At 43.8% G+C, this 25836-nt stretch overlaps 1 protein-coding gene across 2 annotated transcripts in view; it reads right to left on the bottom strand.

The window, feature by feature from the left end:
• The window catches only part of LOC115163228 (multiple epidermal growth factor-like domains protein 6), an 84264-nt gene that overhangs the window by 14962 nt on the left and 43466 nt on the right, over window positions 1–25836 (bottom strand). For both annotated transcript variants that reach the window (XM_029714930.1, XM_029714931.1), the window contains 15 exons: window positions 19164–19286; window positions 18663–18800; window positions 18285–18407; window positions 17918–18040; window positions 16838–17035; window positions 16595–16726; window positions 14120–14248; window positions 13500–13628; window positions 13040–13174; window positions 12748–12882; window positions 11981–12106; window positions 11478–11609; window positions 11216–11344; window positions 10962–11093; window positions 10339–10467 (listed from right to left, as the gene is read on the bottom strand). In XM_029714930.1, coding sequence (XP_029570790.1) covers window positions 10339–10467; window positions 10962–11093; window positions 11216–11344; window positions 11478–11609; window positions 11981–12106; window positions 12748–12882; window positions 13040–13174; window positions 13500–13628; window positions 14120–14248; window positions 16595–16726; window positions 16838–17035; window positions 17918–18040; window positions 18285–18407; window positions 18663–18800; window positions 19164–19286 — 2013 coding nt within the window. The remainder of the gene's footprint in view (window positions 1–10338; window positions 10468–10961; window positions 11094–11215; window positions 11345–11477; window positions 11610–11980; window positions 12107–12747; window positions 12883–13039; window positions 13175–13499; window positions 13629–14119; window positions 14249–16594; window positions 16727–16837; window positions 17036–17917; window positions 18041–18284; window positions 18408–18662; window positions 18801–19163; window positions 19287–25836) is intronic.

Below are 25836 nucleotides of genomic sequence, written 5' to 3'. Positions count from 1 at the left end.
ATTCGTTAAGTGAGCTCACGTCCCACATGTGAGGAGTATCCGTGCCACATCAAAGCCTGCGGAGACACGGGGGCCGGGCCTCCCCCCAGAGGGGCGGGAGAGAGGGGCACACACACACCAAGGACTGGTAATTAGAACACCTGCTGAGTCCACAGGCCTGTCGTCAAGGTTGAGGAACCCAGCCCCAAAACAAAGCCAGGTTACTGCGCGCGCACACACACAGTAGATAGTCTTTTTACATACACCGTGTATGTCTATGCACTAACGTTTTTTGGGGTATCTGTACTTTAGTTTACTATTTCTGTTTTTGCCAACTTTTACCTCACAACATTCCTAAAGAAAATAATGTACTATTTACTCCATACATTTTCCCTGACACCCAAAAGTACTCGTTACATTTTGACAGGAAAATGGTCCAATTCACACACCTATCAAGAGAACATTCCTGGTCATCCCTACTGCCTCTGATCTTGCGGACTCAATAAACAAATAGTTTGTTTGTAAATTAATGTCTTAGTGTTGTAGTGTGCCCCTGGCTATCCATAAATAAACTAATTGTGCCGTCTGGTTTGCATAATGTAAGGAATTTGAAATTATGAATACTTTTACTTTTGATACTTATATTTAAAACCAGATACTTTTAGACTTTTACTTAAGTTGTATTTTACTGGGCGACTTTTACTTTTTCTTGAGTCCTTTCTTATTAAATATCTTTACTTTTACTCAAGTATGACAAATGGGTACTTTTTCCACCACTGCATATACAGTATATAGTGCATACAGACACCATTCAGGCGTGCGCACGCGCACGCACGCACACACGCACGCACGCACACGCACGCACACACACACACACACACACACACACACACACACACACACACACACACACACACACACACACACACACACACACACACACACACACCACACACACCACACACACGGGCATACGTGCGCACACATCCACACACACACACCTGATCCCACTGCTGGTGTTCAGCAATGCCAGTGTCCCGGGTCTGTTTTCCATTCATTGAGAGAGAGAGCTTGGGGGGGGGGCTGATAGTTGAAAATGTCTGTGGAGTCAATGGACAACCATGGAGTTTAGTAAACACATTGTCTATGGCCCAGAACAGGTCCACCAGGGCTGTTATGGAAAAACCCTATATAAATGTGGGGGGATGTAAAGGGGGCTTTTCCAATGTGCTGTAAACATTGCCTATAAGCTCAACTAAACCGTGAAACAGACAGGAATGCCCGTGTTTACTTTGCGATTCTCGTTGATTGCTCAATTTGTCACCGAAAAGTGCAAGATCACAGAGCAACAGCTCTAATGACAACACTTACGATCAGTTTATATGTTAAGAGCAGTTACTACAACACAGGCACAGCATCATTTATGTCTTTGTTTAGATAAAAGCTGCGCTCGCTTGACTGCGTTTCTGATTGATTAACAGATGCAGTAGGACACACCTCCTTTCAGCCCTGGTGGTGTGTGGGGAAGGATGGCAGTGGTTTGGGCACTGGCTGCTTCCCAGTCTGAACATATCCCTTGTTCCAATTGACCCTATGTGAAATAACCCCTCTCATTTACATAGAGTAGTACTATTGTACCTAGCCTTCTATTGGGAAATACATGAAGACAGAGTCTGACTTTTGGCCTTGCCGTGCGTTTTTTCTTAGCCTGGTCCCAGATCTGTTTGTGCTGTCTTGCCGACTCCTATGGCCATTGCCATGCTAAACATGACCAAAGCATAGGAGTAGTCAAGACAGTACGAATGGATCTGGGGATCAGGCTACTTTTTCCCACGCTGCCACAGTAATCTGCCTTTGTGGTGGTTCTGCTATAATGTTAGCCATACTGTCTCATTACAGCCTGAGCAGGGAAGATACTGCCATGGATCCATCTGTGTGTCTGTGGTGCTGTGTGTCTGTGGTGCTGTGTGTCTGTGGTGCTGTGTGTCTGTGGTGCTGTGTGTCTGTGGTGCTGTGTGTCTGTGGTGTGGGTGTCTGTGGTGCTGTGTGTCTGTGGTGCTGTGTGTCTGTGGTGCTGTGTGTCTGTGGTGCTGTGTGTCTGTGGTGCTGTGTGTCTGTGGTGTGGGTGTCTGTGGTGCTGTGTGTCTGTGGTGCTGTGTGTCTGTGGTGTGGGTGTCTGTGGTGCTGTGTGTCTGTGGTGCTGTGTGTCTGTGGTGCTGTGTGTCTGTGGTGCTGTGTGTCTGTGGTGCTGTGTGTCTGTGGTGCTGTGTGTCTGTGGTGTGGGTGTCTGTGGTGCTGTGTGTCTGTGGTGCTGTGTGTCTGTGGTGTGGGTGTCTGTGGTGTGGGTGTCTGTGGTGCTGTGTGTCTGTGGTGCTGTGTGTCTGTGGTACAGTGCTATTTTTTATAGGTGCTGGAGCGCAAACTTTTTTTCCAATGATGTCTTAATTTCTCAATGAAAGTTTGTACGGACAGATGCATTATATTTGTACCAACAGTTGCAACATCATTATATAATATGAATAAAATGCACCCTCCTCTAAAAGAATAAAAGCATACATAAAACAACACATTTCCCTGCACCTATCTGGTGTACATGACAATAAAAAAAAAAATCTTATCTTACCTATTTTCGAAATAGGCCATCACTGTCGATCGTGAATTATAATTATTCCTGTTTTATCTGTGAAATGTCCAACCTTTTTTTATTTAACCTTTATTTAACTAGGCAAACACCACAACACCGCATAAAGAGAGTCTTAAGAAAACAACACAACATGGCAGCAACACATGACAACACAGCATGGTAGCAACACAACATGACAACAACACGGTAACAACACAACATGGCAGCAACACAACATGGTACAGTAGCAGCACAAACATGGTACAAACATTGTTAGGCACAGCACAAAGGGCAAAAAGGTAGAGACAACAACACATCACGCGAAGCAGCCACAACTGTCAGTAAGAGTGTCTATGATAGAGTCCAGTTTGAGTGTTTTTTTGCAGCTCGTTACCAATCGTCTGATCTCAATCAGTTTCATGGGAATATGCATTTAGATCTTCTTGAATGACTGTTTCTAAGTGAATTAGAGCCGACGGTGTTACAAACTATTAGCCTTTCTTGTATTTTGTTTCAACCAAAGCATAGGCTTTATCCTTCCTAGCGTTGCGTGCTGTTGAGTTTCGGCTGCATTAGAACAAAAACTGAGACTATTCAGCTACAACGAGTATCCTAAAAGCCCATAAGAAATGACTGAGGAGGTGCTTTTGGTGCAAACGTACTATAGTCCTACTACTATGCTATTATATTTGTTTCTGTTATTAAGAAAATGACTAATTCACCATTAGGCCAGTGTGATCTGGCAAGACAGGCTACACTCGGACAGGGCGAGTTCATTAAATGTGTTGTACATGAGCCCCGAGTCCATAGCAAACTGCTTTGAGAACAGCCGTTTTAGCATCATCTCATAGTTTTCTGTTTTTGGCTGTTCTTGTTAGGGAGTGAACTTTATGTATAATAAGGGTTACATGGATAAAATAGGACCTCTCTAAAATGAAAATGGATGGACCTCCCTTAAGCAAAATATATTTGACCTAAACCCTCCCTGAACACTTGAAAAAAAACAAGTGACCCTCCCCTAAACCCCAAATAATAATTAAAACAAAGTGGATAGTAGAGAACATGCCTACCATTTACCCTCACTTCTTGGACAGACCAGAGCCTTAGATATGCAGTTTTAGAAACTGTTCTTCGTCCTGTAAGCATTACATGGCAACACAGGAATGTTTATAGCGCAGAGGGCCAGAAGGTTTGGGTTCACAGACCACTGTGGACAAGAATAGGACAATAGAATAGTAAAAACATAGCGTGAATCTATCATCGTATTTGCAGGTCTGTGAAAAATAGCCCTTTATAAACATTTCACGCAATTTGACATAATTTTACATATTAGCAGAATTTTTTATATAATTTTTTTATAGCACACAAATTACAGAAGTTCCAGGCTAAGAATGGACAGTGAGAAAGGCCTATGTGTTCATCTCATCATATTTCTCCAATGCCAAATCAGTGTGTTTTGTTTGCAATGAAACTGTCCCTGTTGGCAAATAATTACATCTGAGACATCATTAGAAATCTGAGCATGATACTTTCAAAAGTTAGGCCTACCTTCCAACCCCAGACAGAGTAGGCCTACCTTCCAACCCCAGACAGAGTAGGCCTACCTTCCAACCCCAGACAGAGTAGGCCTACCTTCCAACCCCAGACAGAGTAGGCCTACCTTCCAACCCCAGACAGAGTAGGCCTACCTTCCAACCCCAGACAGAGCAGGCCTACCTTCCAACCCCAGACAGAGTAGGCCTACCTTCCAACCCCAGACAGAGCAGGCCTACCTTCCAACCCCAGACAGAGCAGGCCTACCTTCCAACCCCAGACAGAGTAGGCCTACCTTCCAACCCCAGACAGAGTAGGCCTACCTTCCAACCCCAGACAGAGTAGGCCTACCTTCCAACCCCAGACAGAGCAGGCCTACCTTCCAACCCCAGACAGAGTAGGCCTACCTTCCAACCCCAGACAGAGTAGACCTACCTTTCAACCCCAGACAGAGTAGGCCTACCTTCCAACCCCAGACAGAGTAGGCCTACCTTCCAACCCCAGACAGAGTAGACCTACCTTCCAACCCCAGACAGAGTAGGCCTACCTTCCAACCCCAGACAGAGTAGACCTACCTTTCAACCCCAGACAGAGTAGGCCTACCTTCCAACCCCAGACAGAGTAGGCCTACCTTTCAACCCAGACAGAGTAGGCCTACCTTTCAACCCAGACAGAGTAGGCCTACCTTCCAACCCCAGACAGAGTAGGCCTACCTTTCAACCCAGACAGAGTAGGCCTACCTTTCAACCCAGACAGAGTAGGCCTACCTTCCAACCCCAGACAGAGTAGGCCTACCTTTCAACCCAGACAGAGTAGGCCTACCTTTCAACCCAGACAGAGTAGGCCTACCTTCCAACCCCAGACAGAGTAGGCCTACCTTTCAACCCCAGACAGAGTAGGCCTACCAACGCAGATAAATGTAAGCTTTAACTGCTGGCTACTCTTCTTTCGTGGCTTAACCCAACGAGAGAAGGTCACAAATGTTTCCCTAAAATCTGGCTGGGTTTAAACATCTTCTATTGCACATAAAGTGAATAGCTTAATCAATTGATAATGACAGAATTAGATTACTTCCCAAGCAAAGTCCATTCTTTGTCTTCTTGGCTACAGAAGGTTGTAGCTCAGCCTCAGAATCTCAAAGAAACTAAATAATACTATTCCCATATGCATCGGAGTCACGTCTTTCAGAGTATTTTACAGCTTGTTTCTAGCATGAACCATTCCGGACCCAAGCATTGTTATAGATCACTATATATAATCAGATCTGTTTAATTTTCTTCAAAATCGTAAGCTAACAAGGGGTAGGCCTGTGCTTTTTGCCATTTTCTAGAATAAAAGGAAGGCCTATGGCATACCCTCTCATACCCCCTCAGTTCGAGTCTCGGCTTTAATTTAACAGCCCTTCACTGAAACAGAGGTAGGCTATTTAAAAAGTGCATGGTGGGTGGAGGAATTGGCAGAGAAATGTATGGATATAGCAGCCTATAGCCTCATTTCTTCTGTCAAACAGGTAGGCCTACCTCTTATTTCTTAAATATGAAGAAATAGGCTCCAACACAAAGCCCTCTTGTTGTTAGTAAAGTCTAATTAAAATAACGGTTGAAATTAATTATGCCTACTCGAATTTGCATACTTTCAGCACCATAAACGGTCAATTTTCAATTAGTATTTTCTGGAATAATCAAAAAAACATTTTGGAAGAATTCTTTGATTCTCTTCCTGAACTGCCACTGTAGGCCCACACAGCACACCATTGGTTAGGCAGCACAACAAAAAGATTGGATCAGCAAGAGCAGAGCAGATGGGGGCTCAAGGTTAGAATATCCACTGCAGTGTGTAATGCAGCCTAGTTTTATTTACACCATCCCAGCAGCGCAAAAGACTCAGGAAGGAAGTACATTTTCTTTTAAATATGACTTTGCTCGGTGCTTCTCTGAGCATGAACTTCGTAGACTATAGGCTATGGATCATTTGATTGAGACCACACTAAATAACCTATAGGCTTGATATTGTGCACCCAGCAGAGAATCAGAGATGAGGGGCAATCTATAGCCTAATAAGAAACTAATTCTAAAACACTGAGAAATATAGAAAATTGATCAATTACAAATTACATGACCCTCCTATGGACTAGATTTTACAATTATTAAACCCTCCCCTTGACTGAAATTGAAAAAGCATGACCTTCCCCCATTTTCCTCCATGTACCCATTCTGTAAATGTCGATCCATCCCTTACGTCGGATTCGGCCCTCAAAGTGAGTGAGCGAGCACAGAGCGTGTTGGACCAGGAAAGAGCTCACCACCCAATACTCACCCTACTTTTGCCACTTGTCGCTGCAGTTCAGCAGCTCACTCAGCAAGTTTGTTACCTCTATGCTGCTATACATATTTATTTGGTTTGTCATTCTATTGTTTTCCATGGATTTTTTGTGGTAATTAAATATAATTTATTTTGAATTCATCAGAATTAATTTCCCATACTAAATTTGACCAGCTCTGTGTATTCTCAAAATGAAAAAAGTGAGGGAGCACAGCTCCCCCGAGCTCCGGCAGCACCACAACCCTGGTGCTGTCTCTGTGGTGCTGTCTCTGTGGTGCTGTCTCTGTTGTGCTGTGTGTCTGTGATGCTGTGTGTCTGTGATGCTGTGTGTCTGTGATGCTGTGTGTCTGTGGTGCTGTGTGTCTGTGGTGGTAGTGGCCATATAGATACAGTGTACTGTTTCATTCTGTGATGGTGGTACAGTACTGGTTGTATTTGGTCAACATCTGGTCAGATGGCTCTATACCTTGAGCTGCTGGCAGAGATGCCAGACTGATGTCATGTTTGATGCCAGGGTGTGAGTTGATGTGGAGGTAAATTTCACCATGCCATCCACCACAGCCCATTTTATCTGACCAGCAGAACTCTAGTAATTTGGTAACCTCTGTAATCTTCAGGCAACACAGTTATAGGTTTTATAAACTGGGTGGTTCGAGCTCTGAATGCTGATTGGCTGACAGTTGTGGTATATCAGACCGTATATCACAGGTATGACAAAACATGTATTTTTACGGCTCTAATTACATTGGTAAGCAGTTTATAATAACAATATGGCACCTTGGGGGTTTGTGGTATATGGCCAATATACCACGGCTATGGGCTGTATCCGTGCAAAACACATAGCCGTGGTATATTGGCCATATACCACACCCCCTCGTGCCTTATTGCTTAAATTACAAAACGCACTTAGTTTACATTGGAGACCAACCAAATCGTCAAATTATCTAAATGGGTTAATTAACTGTTTGTAATTTGAAGGGGGATTTTTTTAAATTCTGAATTCTCCTTTACATACACATTTAAAATATGTAGATAGATATTAGGATCCTGGTTTGAGGTTACCAAACACCAATGCAAATCCTTCATTCCACCAGAAGAGGGCGCTTGTTTTCCACTAAATCCCAGAGTGAAGTGTCATCTGATATTAGCCTGGGCTGTGCTGCAATTTCCACTGTGTATGCAAGGTTTAAGTTGTGTGCTGTGCCTGTTGTGCCTCTGTTTATTGTCAGTACTGGGAGTCCTCACACTCCCACCAACTAGTGTGCTGCTAGCTACATCACTGATTAAATTAGCTCTTTAAAGGGGAAATCTGGGATTTGAAAAACAACAAACTGGCCCCACCAGTAAACAACTGGAGGATGGTAAACAACTGAAGGATGGGGCTGGATAAATGTAACCACTCGCAAATTCATGGATGTAAGGAATGGCCATCATAGATCAAAATTATAGTTTTAACCATGCTTTGATATGTGGTTTTACAAACAATGGAATAAAACAAACTTATATTGACAGTTGAACTAAGCTCATGATGCATTTAAAAGTTATATTCTTCAATAATTAAGGGCTATATGTCATTCATTGAAAGTATAAAAATGGATGTACCTATACCAATCCCTGATTGCCCCTTTAAGGAAGTAATGAGGATTATTTCCAGATCCCTGCCTATGTGTTAAAGCCCTGTGTCCTGTCAGCCTATAAACCAAGGCAGGAGACCACACAGCCAGACAGACACAGAGACATGGAAGGGGAAACTCTGGCCCTCGCTGCCTTGTAGAAATCACTTCTTGACTGCTCCTAAAGGAAGAGGCCCCTGTACAATATGGGGAAACTGGACACCTTATTTAAGGGTGGGGGAAGACATTAGAAACAGAACAGTGAGTGAGTGAGTGAGTGAGTGAGTGAGTGAGTGAGTGAGTGAGTGAGTGAGTGAGTGAGTGGGTGAGTGGGTGAGTATATATATATTTGAGTTTCCATGGTCATTTCAATTGAGGCTGATGTCTATGATGTTAGAAACCATTGGCTTGTTATGGCTAGGAATTAAAAATCTTGCAGGTCAGAAGGGTGTGTGTTAATGTATCTTATGATATAATGTGACATGACTGATTCACGCATGAAGCAGGCTATATTTTACACCACTGGTAACTTAAACCTTACACCACACATGTACATTACACCGTTTCAGTCAAAGCCTAATCAAAATCAAATCAATTAGTTAGTCATGTTTGAGACCAGCTCCTCTGGAATATGCACATAGAGTTGGTCTTGTTTTACTGTAATTGGACTATGGTGTGTGAGAATCTGCACAGGGACCATCAGACATCCACCAGCGCCCTCCAGAGTCTAAAACAGGACTTTTCACTGGAAAAGTTGCCTTGGTAGTTTAAAATTAAACCACGGTACCTAGTCAGTTGCACAAGATAGTTTGATGATCTAAAAACAAACTGTCAAACCTTAATCATTAAATTAGTTATAACAGCTAAAATAGCCAAAAAGTACACCGATCTAGGAGGGACCAATACAATAGTCAGTGGTGGAAAGTACTTAAGTAAAAATACTTACAAATATTTTTTGGGGGGTATCTGTACTTTACTATTTATATTTTTGACATCTTTTACTTTACTACATTCCTAATGAAAAGAGTGTACTTTTTACTCCATACATTTTCCCTGACACCCAAAAGTACTCGTTACATTTTGAATGCTTAGCAGGACAGGAAAATGGTCCAATTCATGCACTTATCAAAAGAACATCCTTGGTCATCCCTACCGCCTCTGATCTGGCAGACTCACTAAACACAAATGCTTTGTTTTGTAAATTATGTCTGCGTGTTGGAGTGTGCCCCTGGCTATCCGTAAGTAACAAAAACAAATGTCTGGTTTGCTTAATATAAGCAATTTGAAATGATTTTCACTTTTACTTTTGATACTTAAGTATATTTAAAACCAAATACTTTTAGACTTTTACTCAAGTAGTATTTTACTGGGCGACTTTCACTTTTACTTGAGTCCTTTTCTATTAAGGTATCTTTACTTTTACTTAAGTATGACAACTGGGTACTTTTTACACCACTGACAATAGTCCCACAACAGAAGTTTATTACTTACTCGTATTTAAACGAAGCGCTTCAGACAGATGACACCAGATTCATTATCAATCTCTCCTCCGTGTAGAGGTCTGTTATATATCTAGCTGTAGACTGTTACACTAGTCACCGAACTGGGTGGTGGTTTGTGAATTCTGAGATGTTTCTCTACTAGAACTTTCATTACTAGACCAACAGAAGAGACCATAAGAGAGGGGTTGCGCTTTATTTTACAGCCTGGTATAAGTTAATTTAACAGACACGCTTATCCAGAGTGACGTACAGGCACGATTAGGGTTAAGTGCCATGCTCTAGGGCACACTGACAGATTTTTCCACCTAGTCGGCTTGGGGATTTGAAGTAGCAGCCTTTTGGTTACTGGCCCAACACTCTTAACCGCTAGTCTACCTGTGACCCTATAAATGAAGGGTTTGATTCCAAAACGAGATATTTCCATTTTCAGAAATTCTCCTGAAGCAACTTTAATTAAAAACGCATCGTGAAAGAGAGAGCTATTATTTTTGTTCATTTTACCATGACATGAGCTAGTGAAAAGACAGACATGATTTTGTTTGAAATATATTGTAAGGTCATTTTATTTTAGAGAGAAAAAATGTGGTTAGTGACCGAGCTTTTGGTTACTGGCCCAGCACGCTAGGTTACCTAACTATTTGGTGACAATGGATCGTTTCTGGTACTTAGCTCAAATAATTCAGGTGTACAAACCTACGCTTGTCTCAATGAATCTCAAAGAAACTGAAAAGTACTGAATATGCAATTTCTTTTTCACAAGTCTTACTTTTCTCACAGAAGCTTCCGGTCCATCCAGAGGAGCAGGTGCAGGCTCCACTCACATGGTCACACAGAGCCCCGTGCTGACACTGACAGTCCAGGGCACAGCCCAAACCATAGCTGCCCTCCACACACTCTGGGGGAACAGGGGAGAGACACATGGACAACATCAGACAGAGATATCACTAGCCAAAATATATACACATTTGCTGTTGTGAGGACATGTTTTTTGTCACAGCAAATAATCCTGCAGCAACAGGATATTAACATTTAGTCCCTAATGTTGCTTGATCGGTGGTTAGGCTATTAGCTGGCCAAACGTAAGCTACAAGAAAAGTGCAATACTATTAATATAACCGTGTGTTAGTGTGGGTTTTCAGTGAATTTATGTAAATCACGAAGCTCATCTGCATTTCCTGTGGTGCAGGAAAATTCTCAGCAACAAAAGTGTGATCAAATGAAGATCCTACATCTGTAGAACACTTGCTTGAAACACAAGCATTTCGCTACACCTGCAATAACATCTTCTAAATATGCGTATGTGACCAATAACATTTTATTTGATCTGGTCCAAAGATGTGTTACAGTGTATTACCTAAAGATGGCAGTATTTCCAAAGAAATGTCTTACTCAGTTCACAGTTGTCTCCAGTGAAGCCAGCCTCACACACACAGCGTCCAGTCACAGCATCACAACTCAGGGCTCGGTCTGCACACTGGCACCTGTTAGAGCACCCAGAGCCCCAGGACCCCTCCTCACAGGCTGTGGAGACACAAACACACAGGTTGGTAAAGAAAACTACTTTGTGTGTGTGTGTGTGTGTGTGTGTGTGTGTGTGTGTGTGTGTGTGTGTGTGTGTGTGTGTGTGTGATAGTGGTGCTTACGCTTAGTGCAGACGTGTCCTGTTCGGCCCGGGGGACAGATGCAGTGTCCGGTGACATGGTCACAGCTGGCATCAGGGTGACAGACACAGGTACTCACACAGCCTGGCCCATAGGACCCTGTTGGACACACTGTTGAGCAGAGGTATAGTCAGGGCGAAATATAACACAGTATATCATAAGGTTTTTCTCCCTCGCAGTCTCTTTCCTTTCTCCCTCACTTTAGCAAGACTAAAGGCTATTGCCGTTTATTTGTTTCACTCACCAGTCTGGCAGAGTTGTCCTGTGTACCCAGGGCTGCAGTTACAGACTCCTGTCTGCTTGTTGCAGGAAGCTCTGTTATCACACGCGCTACATAGGAACTGGCACTTCAACCCCCATAATCCCTCTGGGCAGTCTACGGGGGGAGGGAAAACTCAGGGCTATAGCTATTGACCAGTTATAGACCAGTTTTGGTGGTCAGGTCATTTGGTCAGGATAAGCCCTAATTGAGTTGTATGACCATCAAGACCAAATGGTTTAACTGACTTCAGGTCAAAGGTTTAAAAGCAGATGAAGAGAAGGTCTGATTGGTGGACCGATGTCTTCCAATACTACTGTACTGTTTGAATTTAGATCCTCACCCCAGATTTGAAAAACAGTGAGGGACAATATGGAAGAAAAGGTATGAGATTTAAGTGAAATATAAATACAGTATAATAATGAGTAATAATACATTTTAACAGTAATACAGGTATGAAATAATGAGTTATGAAGCATTCTAACTACCTTGTTGACAGGCCTTTCCTGTCTTCCCAACAGGGCAGATGCACTCTCCTGTCATGGGGTCACAGGGTGCTCCTCCACACACACACGTTCGGAGGCAGTTCTCCCCGAACTGACCTGCACTGCAGGCTACATACAGATACACAGAGGACGGAATGATGGAGGGAGAGAGAGACAGAGAGAAAGGGTTACACAAACCTTTTTTCATTTCCTGTATATCTCCCTCACTGGGATCGTGTGCAGTAGCAAGGTGAGCTCAAAGTGGACTGATGTTGCATGGCCCCCTCTCACAACCTCACGTCAATTCAAAGCTAAACAAAACCCTAAAGAGATGGATGATTTGTTTGCTTTAATAAAGGGACCCTCCTGGAGGTCTGGACGATGCATTAGGTCTAAAATAACCCCTTCATGTTATCTTGGCCAGTCTGTAGGGAGACAGAGTTATGATTTAAACAGAGCTCCTGAAACTTTTTTATTATCTCCGGAGCAAAGGGGAGAAGAAAGCCACTGAAACGGTCCACTGGTCTGTAGAGCAAGCTGCCAGAAGAGGAACACAATTGAAACCTATTGAGCAAACTAATACACACACACATGTACGCACAAGCACGCAGGCGCTCACACACACTCACACACCCATTAATATTTACACATTCATGAGGGAACAGTACAAAAGAGCTCTGTCAGAATGTAAGGTTAGGAGTTGTTCCTGAACGGACCAGGAAACACTCCTGTCCCTAGGTACATGCATTGTGGTTGGGGAGTCGGCTCACCCAGCTGACACAGGTTCCCATGAAACCCTGCAGGACACCTCCGGGTGCACTCTCCACTCCTAGGGTCACAGGTCTCCCCAACTGTACAGTCACACTGCTGCCAACAGCCACTACCATAGAACCCTGGATCACACTCTGGAGAGAAACATACACACACACAGGAGAGAAACACACACGCACACACGCACACAAACACACACACAGGAGATGAGCTTCACTATCATCCAGAAAACCATCTAAGTTTTATTTTTCAATAACCGTGTACTGTATTGTCTGAGCCAGAACAGCTTACCTTGCTGACACTGAGAGCCGTGGTGGCCATGTTTGCACAGACAGGTCCCGTTCTTGGGATGGCAGCCCAGGGAATGTTCCAGATCACAGTCACACTCCTCAGAGCAGCCAACACCGTGGGTCCACCTGGGACAAGCTGGAGAAGGGAAGGTACTGTCACTACAACTAGGATCAGGGACCAAGCTACGGAAAGGGAAATGACATCATTTTCTTAATCTGTCATTACTGCAGTGTTCCTAAAATCTGGTCCAAGAGACACACTTAGGCAGTGCAGGCTTTTGTTCCAGACCAGTACTAAGACACCTGATTCAACTGAACAGGTGGTTGATGTTCAGTTTATTAGTTGAATCAAGCTATAACAAAAACTTCAAAATGAGGGCTGAAGAACACTGCTGTACTACATTAAGATGTCAGTCATGGTGGCTGCTGGGTACTGTAGTGTAGATGATATGGGTACTCACGCAGGTGGCAGAAGCGTCCGTACAGCCCCGGGGCACACAGGCAGGCTCCATAGAGACGGTGGCAGCGCCCGTTGTTGGGGCAGTTACACCTCCGCCTACAGTGTTTCCCAAAGTATCCTTGTGGGCAACCTGTCAACATGTCAACAAGACACAGAAGAGTTGCACATGTGGTTAGACCAGATTTTGCCCTTCCAGCATGTAGCCTGGTCCCCAATCTGTTTGTGCTGTCTTGCAAACTCCTAAGGTCATTGTCACATTGACGAGACAGCACAAACGGATCTGGCACCAGGCTATGTCTACAGGGCAGAGCCAGTGCCTAACCTTATGGGTGATGAAATGACTAGGGTCAGCTAAATAGGATTAGCCACTTAAGGCTAGATGACCGGTCTGTGTCTGGACTTGGACGTGGTGGAGCTGTGACATGGAGTGACATTAAACCATGCAGTGGGGAGGAGGGGAGAGCAGTGGTGGGCTACTGAAGTGCCAGTAACAAGGAAGAAAATGTGCTGTGTTTGGACCCCTATGGGGGAGCAGTCGGCTGAGTGCTGGGGAGTGTGTGTGTGTGTGTGTGTGTGTGTGTGTGTGTGTGTGTGTGTGTGTGTGTGTGTATCAGTCCCTACCGTCCTCACAGAGCTGGCCCTGCACCCCCGGTGGGCAAACACACCTCCCGGTTACTGGTTCACAGGAGCCCCCATTCTGGCAACGACACAGGCTGTTACAGGCCTGTCCATAGGTCCCCACTGGACAAGCTGGGAGGGAGAGAGAGAGAGAGAGAGTGGGTGGGGGGGAGAGAGAGCAAGAGACAGATTTGAGAGAGAGAGAGAGATTGATATTGAGAGAGCGAGAGAGATTGAGAGACATTCTAACTCTTTGCTTTTCTATTATCTTCTCCACATGAGGGTCTTTCTTATCTTTATGCGTTTCCCACATTAATCCAACACGGCTTGTGTAGCAATTACCACACACAACCCAGCTGGACCTTTTAAATGGGTTCAGTCAAAGCCAGTCAACATTCCATGTCACACTTCTTGTGCACAACTATTTTATGAATCTCTGAGGGAAAATGTGTTAGTTAGCAATTAGTAATGTTTTTAGCCACGTGGTCAATATGGCAAGCTAGGCCAGAGAAAAATCAGTACATAACACAATCTGAGAAAACACAATAGTTTTGGTATAAAGATCTTTACTTTAATTCTATTGCTCTCTGGTTACACTGTATCCAGGCATACACAGCACTGCCTTCCCATATCTAACAAATGTTGTCATACAAAATGCAATAGCATGTCTATATACAGACCCCTTGACTTTTTCCACATTTTCTTAGGTTACAGCCTTATTCTAAAATTTATTAAATTGTATTTTTTTCCTTCTCAATCCACACACAATACCCCATAATGACAAAGCAAAAACAGATTTTTTGAAATGTTTGTTAATTAATTTAGAAATAAAAACAGAAATATCACATTTACATAAGTATTCAGACCCTTTACTCAGTACTTTGTTGAAGCACCTTTGGCAGCGATTACAGCCTCAAGTCTTCTTGGGTATGACGCTACAAGCTTGGCACTCCTGTATATGGGGAGTTTCTCCCATTCTTCTCTGCAGATCCTCTCAAGCTCTGTCAGGTTGGATGGGGAGCGTTGCTGAACAGCTATTTTCAGGTCTCTCCAGAGATGTTCGATCGGGTTCAAGTCCGGGCTCTGACTGGGCCACTCAAGGATATTCAGAGACTTGTCCCGAAGCCACTCCTGCGTTGTCTTGGCTGTGTGTTTAGGGTCGTTGTCTTGTCTAGTCGGTTGCACAACTGAATGCATTAAACCAAAATGTGCCTTCCAGATTTAACCCAACCCCTCTGAATCAGAGAGGTGCGAGCGGCTTCCATAATCGGCGCCCATGGAGCAGTTGTTGTTGGGGGTTAACTGCCTTGCTCAAGGACAGAACTGCAGATTTTTCCACCTTGCCAGGTCGGGAATTCGAACCAGCAACCTTTTGGTTACTTGCCCAACACTCTTAACCTTTAGCTGCCTCCCGCAGACTGACCAGGTAAATACAGGTGAAAACTATGATCCCTTATTTATGTCACTTGTTAAATTAAATCCACTTAAAATCAGTGTAGATGAAGGGAAGGAGACAGGTTAAAGAAATATTTTTAAGCCTTGAGACAATTGAGACATGGATTGTGTATGTGTGCCATTTAGAGCTTGAATGGGCAAGACAAAATATTTAAGTGCCTTTGAATGGGGTATGGTAGTAGTTGCCAGGTGTACTGGTTTGTGTCAAGAACTGCAATGCTGCTGGATTTTTCACACTCAACCGTTTCCTGTGTGTATCAAGAATGGTCCACCACCCAAAGGACATCCAGTCAACTTGACAAAACTGTGTGAATCATTGGAGTCAACATGAGCCAGCATCCCTATGGAACGGTTTTGACACCTTGGAGAGTCCATCCCCTGACGAATGGAGGCTGTTCTGAGGGCAAAAGGGGTGGGGGGCTGCAACTCAATAGTAGGAAGGTGTTCTTAATATTTTGTATGCTCAGTGTATAGTAACATTAACGAGTGAAACATTGTAGTTGTCTTCTTTCCAAGCTAACAATGAAAACCTAATAAGATGACTAAAATGGCCATTCTCTGCTACGTTTTCAATCTTCCCCACTGGTCAGGTAAAATGGATTCATCATAACGTAACTCTTCTTGGTGTGAATTTGAACACTAGCCCAAAGGAGGATGTTTAAATGTATAAAAATGACTGATGGTAATGGATTTATCCCCACGTGGCTACTCCACTCAGAATTATATCCCTGGTTCAGGTCCAGCCCAAAGACACTCAATAATCATGCTTGGTTGTGAAACAATGGCTTCTGGCCTCTTTCTAACAACCCTGGCCTGGGAGATGTATTCTGTCTGTTGTGGACTTGGCCCATCTCCAGGCCAGATCTGGGTTCAAATACCTAACCCCGAGGACTAACCAATCAAAAAACTGCCTGCTCAATAATAGACACTGAATAACACTGCAACTCTATCAAGTGATAGATGACTTCCAATGTTTACAGTGATAATAAGAGACGCTGGGGAGAGAAGAGGAGAGCGACTTACTCTCGTTGCAGATGACGCCAGTCCATCCAGGTGTACATTCACAGTGTTCTCTGTCCACACCACACACTGCTCCGTTCTCACAGTCAGCACAGCTCACACTGCAGTCATCCCCAAAGGAATCATCTAGACACACTGAGACACACACATGCACATAGTCCTGTAAAAACGTGGCATGATTTACAGTTTCTGCCACATGTCACATTGAACATCAACCAGACATGTGTGTAAGCACTGATTGTCTACCTATGTGGCTGACCAGGGTGAGTTCCCCTCTCTGTGCCTCTTCCTCCTGGTCTTCACCATAGGGTGAGTGCAGGGCTGCAGTGTACTGCAGGAGCTGAGGGGGCCGTCGGAACAGCAGATCTGGCAACCTGTGCACTTCCAGATCCTCCTCTGCATCATCCTCCTCTTCATCGTCATCCAGGTCACTATCGTACAGCGCTGCATTGGGACAGGTAGACAGGTGGAGAGGAAGGAGACACTCAGAACACATTCATCACATTTACATTACATCTAACTATACTACACTGTATTATATTATACTATCATTTACATTACATCTAACTATACTATACTGTATTATATTATACTATCATTTACATTACATCTAACTATACTATACTGTATTATATTATACTATCATTTACATTACATCTAACTATACTACACTGTATTATACTTAATTTACTATAATTTACATTATATCTAACTATACTATACTGTATTATACTATACTATCATTTACATTACATCTAACTATACTATACTGTATTATACTTAATTTACTATAATTTACATTACATCTAACTATACTATACGGTATTATACTATAGTATCATTTACATTACATCTAACTATACTGTAGTATACTATACTATCATGTACACTACATCTAACTATACTATACTGCATTATACTATACTATCATTTACATTACATCTAACTATACTATATTATACTATACTATCATTTACATTACATCTAACTATAATATACTATCATTTACATTACATCTAACTATACTATACTGCATTATACTATACTATCATTTACATTACATCTAACTATACTATACTGTATTATACTATACTATCATTTACATTACATCTAACTATACTGTAATACACTATACTATAATTTACATTACGTTCATCTGAAAGTGATTGCATCATTACTATAGTCTGCTGTTAGAAAACCTCACAAATGTCTCTCAGAGTTACGTTTACACGTTTAAAAACAATGTATACAAATTCACTGTGAAATTACAGAATACTAAAGTATATAGTTTAGTATAGCATAATATTATGATCAAATAGTACTCACGGATGCAGGCTCTCTGGTCGTGGTCCAGACGGAAGCCCAGTCTGCAGAAACACTCGTATGTCCCCAGGGTGTTCACACAGTAGTGTTCACAGACAGAACTCTCTGCCAGGCACTCATCAATGTCTGACAAGACCACAGAACAATAGGAAGTACTTTGAAAATTAAAAAGGTACTATACAAGTGTATTCTATTTACATTATCAAAACTAGAATAATGAGTTATTAGACACTGTCAATGCATAATCATCTTCTCTGTGATCGATCATCAATCTTGACCACCTCTGTCTGATAAAATACTGTAAACTCAATCCAGAGTCAATTTGGACCTAGATAATGAGTGGATAATGGTCAAAGTTTTGTCCTCTTACCATTGCAGCCACAGCCGTCTGCGTGGAGCCTATAGCCAGCCTTGCAGCTGCACTCATAGCCCCCTGGGTTGTTCTTACAGAACTGACTGCAGCACGCCTCCCCACTCTCACACTCATCACTGTCTGGGGAGATACAACAAAAGATGATTGTTCATTTGGGCAAGCAACGAAAAATATTTAAAGACATTTTGCAACGGAAATTGAAAAAGAGCATTTGAAGTCCTAATAGTCCCTACTTATTTCAGAAAAAAAACAAGACCCATGTTTGATCTGTTGCTTCTATACTTATCGTAGAGACAGAGAATGACTATAACCAGGAAAAACTGACCAGGAAAAACTCTGGGCTTCGACAATGATGACCTAACCAAGAGTACCTACCCACACAGGTCTTCCTGTCCTCAGACAGTTGGTATCCTTCGTTACAGGAGCAGAGTGGTCCGTTGGTGGTGTGTTCACAGTGGTGGGAGCATCCTCCGTTGTTCTTCTCACAGCTGTTCACGATCTCCATCTCAATACCTGCAAATAGGACGATACAACCAGTGAAGTGAAGGCTGGAACCCAACAACAGTATCTGTTTGCAATAAACCAAAACATTAGCCATCACTCACACATTAGCTTCACAAGAACATACTACAATTAGGGTCAGGGAGTTTTTCCTTATCACGTCACCTTACCAGGACTAACTACTCCTGACCTTTGTTATAAGCCAACGATGAGGGACCAAACATTTTCTTGGTCAGAAAAAAGAATTGGCCTCAACTATGATGCTACGCAACTGTGATTTTGCCTGCTTTAGTTGAATTTACTGATTGTAAAGTTGCTTTGGGTAAGAAGAGCATCTGCTAAATGACTCTAATGTAAATGATTATGTATACTCACGGTAGCACTGTTTGCCGTCAGCGCCCAGCTCAAAGCCAGGGTTACACACACAGCTGAAGGCGCCCCGGGTGTTGACACAGCGATGGGCACACATGGCCTGGCCCGAGCTGCACTCATCTATGTCTACAAAAGATAGCATGATATACGGTAAGTCAATAGGGCACAGTCACATAGCACAGGTAGAGATTATATTACAGGGATCCGTGGAGTAATCATTTTTATTCATATGAGGCTCTGAATGAGGTTCCGAGGGGGAGAAGTGCTTCTGGTTAAGAAATTGCCTTTTGTACCACTTGACTTGTGGGTCAGTGACCTTTCGTCATAGTAATGCTAAAGCACAGACCTGGTGGTGGGCTGCTCTTAGTGATTATGAAGTGTACCGCAAACACACACATGTGCACACACACAAAGGCACGCACGCACACACACACACACACACACACACACACACACACACACACACACACACACACACACACACACACACACACACACACACACACACACACACACTGTTGTGATTAATGAAGTTGCCTGAACCCTATAGCCATCTAGCCACCCCATGTTATAGTAGTTTCTTTTAGCCATAGAGTTAATCAGCTTAAGGCCCCCCACACACAGACAGCACAGCTCTAGTCATGGTTCATACAGCCCCGGAGGGCCGGGTCATAAAGCCTCAGCTCTAATGGGCCGGGACAAAGGCAACTCTCTGATGAATGCCACCTTTGTTTTGTCCAGGCGCACTGATTTTGGAGAATAACAAACATTTACATTAACGGAGTGTCAGTTTTAAACCACCATTAAAACTCAATGTTCACATGTTGCTTTACAAGAATGTGGAAAAGTGAGAAAGTTTATGAGACAGATAGAGGTAATGGCTATGGTTTTTCAGTGACCAATGAGGGCTAGACTTGCTTTCTTAAGAGGATTCAGGGTGGTGGAGATTTATAGACAAGTTCAGAAAAGTCTCTTTCACTCTAGGACATTTCTGGGAAGGTTGTCTGCATGTAACAGTGTATTGAAATATGAGAATGTCAGTTTGTGTGTGTGTGTGTGTGTGTGTGTGTGTGTGTGTGTGTGTGTGTGTGTGTGTGTGTGTGTGTGTGTGTGTGTGTGTGTGTGTGTGTGTGTGTGTGTGTGTGTCAGTGCACTTTCGGAAAGTATTCAGACCCTTTCACGTTACAGCCCTATTCTAAAATTCCTCATCAATCTACACACACAATACCCCATAATAACTAAGCAAAAACAGGTTTTTAGAAATGTTAGCAAATTTATAACATTTATAATTTATAATATTTACATAAGTATTCCGACCCTTTGCCATGAGACTTGAAATTGAGCTCAGGTGCATCCTGTTTCCATTGATCATCCTTAAGATGTTTCCACAACTTGATTGGAGTCCATCTGTGGTAAGTTCAATTGATTGGACATGATTTGGAAAGGCACACCTGTCTATATTAGGTCCCACAGTTGATAGTGCATGTCGGAGCAAAAACCAAGCCATGAGGTCGAAGAAATTGTCCGTAGAGCTCAGAGACAGGATTGTGTCGAGGCACAGATCTGGGGAAGGGTACCAAAAAATGTCGGCAGCATTGAAGGTCCCCAAGAACACAGTGGCCTCCATCATTCTTAAATGGAAGAAGTTTGGAACCACCAAGTCTCTTCCTAGAACTGGCTGCCCAGCCAAACTAAGCAATCAGGGGAGAAGGGCCTTGGTCAGGGAGGTGACCAAGAACCCATTGGTCACTCTGACAGAGCTCCAAAGATCCTCTTGGGAGATGGGAGAACCTTCCAGAAGGATAACCAACTCCGCAGCACTCCACCAATCAGGCTTTTAATGTAGAGTGGCCAGACAGAAGCCACTCCTCAGTAAAAGGCACATGACCGCCCACTTGAAGTTTGCCAAAAGGCATCTAAAGGACTCTCAGACCATGAGAAACAAAATGCTCTGGTCTGATGAATGCCAATCAACTTATAACTTATAACATTATAACTTATAACATTTTTGACATGCATTTTTCTGGATTTTTTTGTTGTTATTCTGTCTCTTACTGTTCAAATAAACCTACCATTAAAATTATAGACTGATAATTTCTTTGTCAGTGGGCAAACATACAAAATCAGCAGGGGATCAAATACTTTTTTCCCTCACTGTATATGAAGAAGTGTATTGCTGTTTTTTTTGTTTACTTTGTTTTTGTCTTGTTTCAATAACACATCTCACCAGATTGGGTCTGCTAGAGGGTTGGGATTTCTCCCTCTGACTCCCTGACCCTGTAACTCTGCGGTGAGATTGCCAAGATGATAGGGGAGTATAAACCAATTTGGGGGGGAATAGTTTCAACTGTGTGTTGTTTTTCTATTTGACATTTGTCTTAGACATCTGTATTAAGAACATTGGAAGTAGTAATAATAATGTCATACAGTAAATAATTTGTCTGGACTTCCGGAATCAGAAATTCCCTAAATCAAACTGTTGTTCTGGTCTGTCCTTTCTCGAGGTTATGGCAAGGTGACCACAGATGGTATAGAGATGCATGGAATGGATCATTTGACCAAGAACAGTGTTAACGTCAACCCCCCCCCCCCCCCCCCCTAACCGGCTGATGTAATAGCGACAATAGCGTTCACTATGGCCCTTCACCACTTCCACCATGAGACTTGAGTCCAAGCCAGCAACCTGTACACAGCATCCAGTCAAAGCTATCAACTGCCTTTTCTCTCATGCCTTTTCTCTCAGGAGTGCAACATGAGTCCACGTGGAGTGAGCATGGCGAGAGATCCCGTCCAAACTTCTCTCATGCTGCTGGTGTACTGGTAGGAAAAGACATAAAGGACAGTGGCGACTCAGCTGAGACATTATCAAGGGTCGTCCACTCTGAACATATGCCATTGGGAGGACGAACTGAAACACTATATGAAAAAGAAGATGAAGAAATGACAGAAGAATGAGTCCCGAGAGGGAGGGGGGTAGTCAACCGTACCTTCATTGATTTAGGCTTCTCCAAAATGATTTATATGGGGTATCATATTGATTTTGGAGGTCTGCACACTGCGAAATTTATAGTAATTTAGACTAAGAATGCATTGAGATACCAATCTGTCATTACCACAAATGGGGGCTGTGATGAGAATAGTTAACGCTAGAAATATAAGATGAATATACTGTATGTAAATGTACATTCTGACAGTATCGGTGTGTGCTAAATTGAGGGTCTTAAATGAAAGTGATAGAACCAACGTGAAGCACTAAAGACTGTCATTCTAAATTTGGGTTGGATAATTTATCACAAGTTCTAATTACGATTTGGAAAGGTGATGCTTCTAGAGACAGGGCTATGCCCCTAAAATGTGAGGAGAGCCACTAGATTGTAGCTTGGGATAACCTTGCCTCAATCTCATTCTTATCCAGGTTGGTCTGAAACTGTTAAAACATGTGCTCTCTCTTTTCCCTGTGAAAGTCAATATGCATATGCCCTAAACCAAATTCAGGAGATCTCTAGAGATGTAGAGAAAATTGGCAATGCTAAAATAATTGCGTAAATTGGCTCTGCAAAACAGAGGCAGGTCAAGGGGGCACTTGTGCAATCATTGGCGATGAATGTTGTACTTTTGTCCCAGATCACTCTTCTAATATGATTGATCTCACGGAATACATTGCCACTGTTGCTAAGAATAATTTCCCACAACCAGAAGGACACCTGAAACTTGGTTAGAATCCCTGTTTGGAAGTTGAGGATCCCAAATTGCCAAATGGACTGCAGTGTGTATTTTTCTTCTTAGTTCTAAATTGTGTTATTTAACATGCTGTGTATGTGTGTGTATTTTTGATACATTCACTCCCGTTAATAGAAGTGTAACCTTTTATTACGATACTAATTAGATTGTATAACCCAGAATGAAGGGTTTGAAATTGTCAGGGATTTCTTCGTCGTTTGACGATATGGCAAAATCATCATCGGAAAATGAGGACCAATATGCAGCAGAGTTGAGATAGTTCATGTTGAACTTTTAATAAATTCCAAAACGAACATACAAAATAACAAAAACGAACTCAAGATACACTGACAGTCCTGTTAGGTTTACACACGCTAAACACGGAACAATCTCCCACAATTAAACAGACAAACACACCCAACTAATATAGGACTTCCAATCAAAGGCAACCCCACACAGCTGCCTTCAATTGGAAGTCCACCCCAATTAACTCAACATAGAAATAGATCAACCAGACTACACATAGAAATACATCAACATAGACCATAACTCAAAACCCGGAAATAATAAATCAAACGCCCTCCTAACTAACACACCACCCTGAACCACATAAAACAAATACCCTCTGTCACGTCCTGACCAAACTAAAATGACAATTAACCCTTATACTGGCCAGGACGTGACAGTACCCCCCCCCCCCTTAAAGGTGCTAACCCCGGAAGCACCTTAAGAAAAAAAACAACAACCCCAAACAACAACAACAAAACAAAAATTCCCCCCTACTAAAGGGAGGGAAGGGAGGGTGGCTGCCGTCAACGACGGCACTGTGCTACACCCCCCCTCCCCAACCCACCTATATCTGGAGGTGGCTCTGGTTCTGGCCGTTCCAGGCAGTCGGGCCACTCTGGCAGCTCGGGGCAGTCTGGCAGCTCGGGGCGGTCTGGCCGCTCGGGGCAGTCTGGCAGCTCGGGGCAGTCTGGCCACTCTGGCAGCTCGGGGCAGTCTGGCCACTCTGGCAGCTCGGGGCAGTCTGGCCACTCTGACATCTCCGGGCAGTCTGGCCACTCTGACATCTCCGGGCAGTCTGGCCACTCTGACATCTCCGGGCAGTCTGGCCACTCTGACATCTCCGGGCAGTCTGGCCACTCTGACATCTCCGGGCAGTCTGGCCACTCTGGCAGCTCCTGACTAGTGGGTGGCTCTGGCGACTCTTCACTGACGGGCGGCTCTGGCGACTCTTCACTGACGGGCGGCTCTGGCGACTCTTGACTGACGGGCAGTTCTGGCGACTCTTGACTGACGGGCAGTTCTGGCGACTCTTGACTGACGGGCAGTTCTGGCGACTCTTGACTGACGGGCAGTTCTGGCGACTCTTGACTGACGGGCAGTTCTGGCGACTCTTGACTGACGGGCAGTTCTGGCGACTCTTGACTGACGGGCAGTTCTGGCGACTCTTGACTGACGGGCAGCTCTGGCGACGTCGGACTGGGATGACGCACTTGAAGCCTGGTGCGTGGTGCTGGTACTGGGCGTACCAGATTGGGAACATGCACCTCCAGGCTAGTGCAGGGAGCGGGAACAGGACGAGTCGGACTGGGCTGACGTACTTCCGGGTCCGCACGAGAGACAGGAGCTGGAAACCTAGGGCTATGGAGGCGCACAGTCGGTCTTGATCTTACCTCCTGCACAACCCGCCTTGGCTGGATGGAACTAGTAGCCCTGTACGAGCGGGGTGCTCGTACAGGGCGGACTGGGCTGTGCAGGGGCCTGATGGTAGCCGTGCGTAGAGCGGGAGTTGGGTAGCCTGGTCCTCGGAGGCGTACCGGCGACCAGATGCGCTGCGCAGGCATCCTCCTACCAGGCTGGATGCCCGCTCTAGCACGGCACCTGCGAGGGGCTGGAATAACGCGCACCAGACTGTGCGTGCGTATGGGTGAGATAGTGCGCTCCTCCGCGAAACATGGCGCTCTCCACCTCATACGCTCCTCCATATAACCACGGGTAGCTGGCTTCCGGCTCTTCCTAGGCCTAGCCAAACTACCCGTGTGCCCCCCCAATTTTTTTTATTGGGGGTGCCTCTCGTGCTTCACCGCCAGTCGTGATCCTCGGAAACGTTCCTGGTCCTTACCAGCCATTCTCCATGGGCCCTCTCCGGCCATAACTTGCTCCCATGTCCATCTCTCTCGATTGTCCAAATCAAAATTCCTCTGCTCCTTCCTCTGCTGCTTGGTCCTGGTTTGGTGGGAGATTCTGTCAGGGATTTCTTCGTCGTTTGACGATATGGCAAAATCATCATCGGAAAATGAGGACCAATATGCAGCAGAGTTGAGATAGTTCATTTTGAACTTTTAATAAATTCCAATACGAACATACAAAATAACAAAAACGAACTCACGATACACTGACAGTCCTGTTAGGTTTACACACGCTAAACACGGAACAATCTCCCACAATTAAACAGACAAACACACCCAACTAATATAGGACTTCCAATCAAAGGCAACACCACACAGCTGCCTTCAATTGGAAGTCCACCCCAATTAACTCAACATAGAAATAGATCAACCAGACTACACATAGAAATACATCAACATAGACCATAACTCAAAACCCGGAAATAATAAATCAAACGCCCTCCTAACACACCACCCTGAACCACATAAAACAAATACCCTCTGCCACGTCCTGACCAAACTAAAATGACAATTAACCCTTATACTGGCCAGGACGTGACAGAAATGATGAAGTGTCTGATTTTATGTGTTGATTTCCCTTACTTTAATAGAAATGGGATATAGAAGTTAAAATCTAATGCTTTGTCACGCATGTCGTCGGTAATGGAGGACCAAAACGCAGCAGGTATGTGTATGCTCATCACAACGTTTTAATGAATACAAAAATGAACACCAAAATAACAAACAGAAATAACGATCGACAAAACAGTCTGGCAAAGCAT

This window comes from Salmo trutta, chromosome 26 (genome assembly GCF_901001165.1).
Source record: "Salmo trutta chromosome 26, fSalTru1.1, whole genome shotgun sequence".
NCBI classification, from domain to species: domain Eukaryota; kingdom Metazoa; phylum Chordata; class Actinopteri; order Salmoniformes; family Salmonidae; genus Salmo; species Salmo trutta.
Note: the sequence above shows the minus strand (reverse complement) of the source record. Positions and strands in the feature narration are given on the sequence as shown.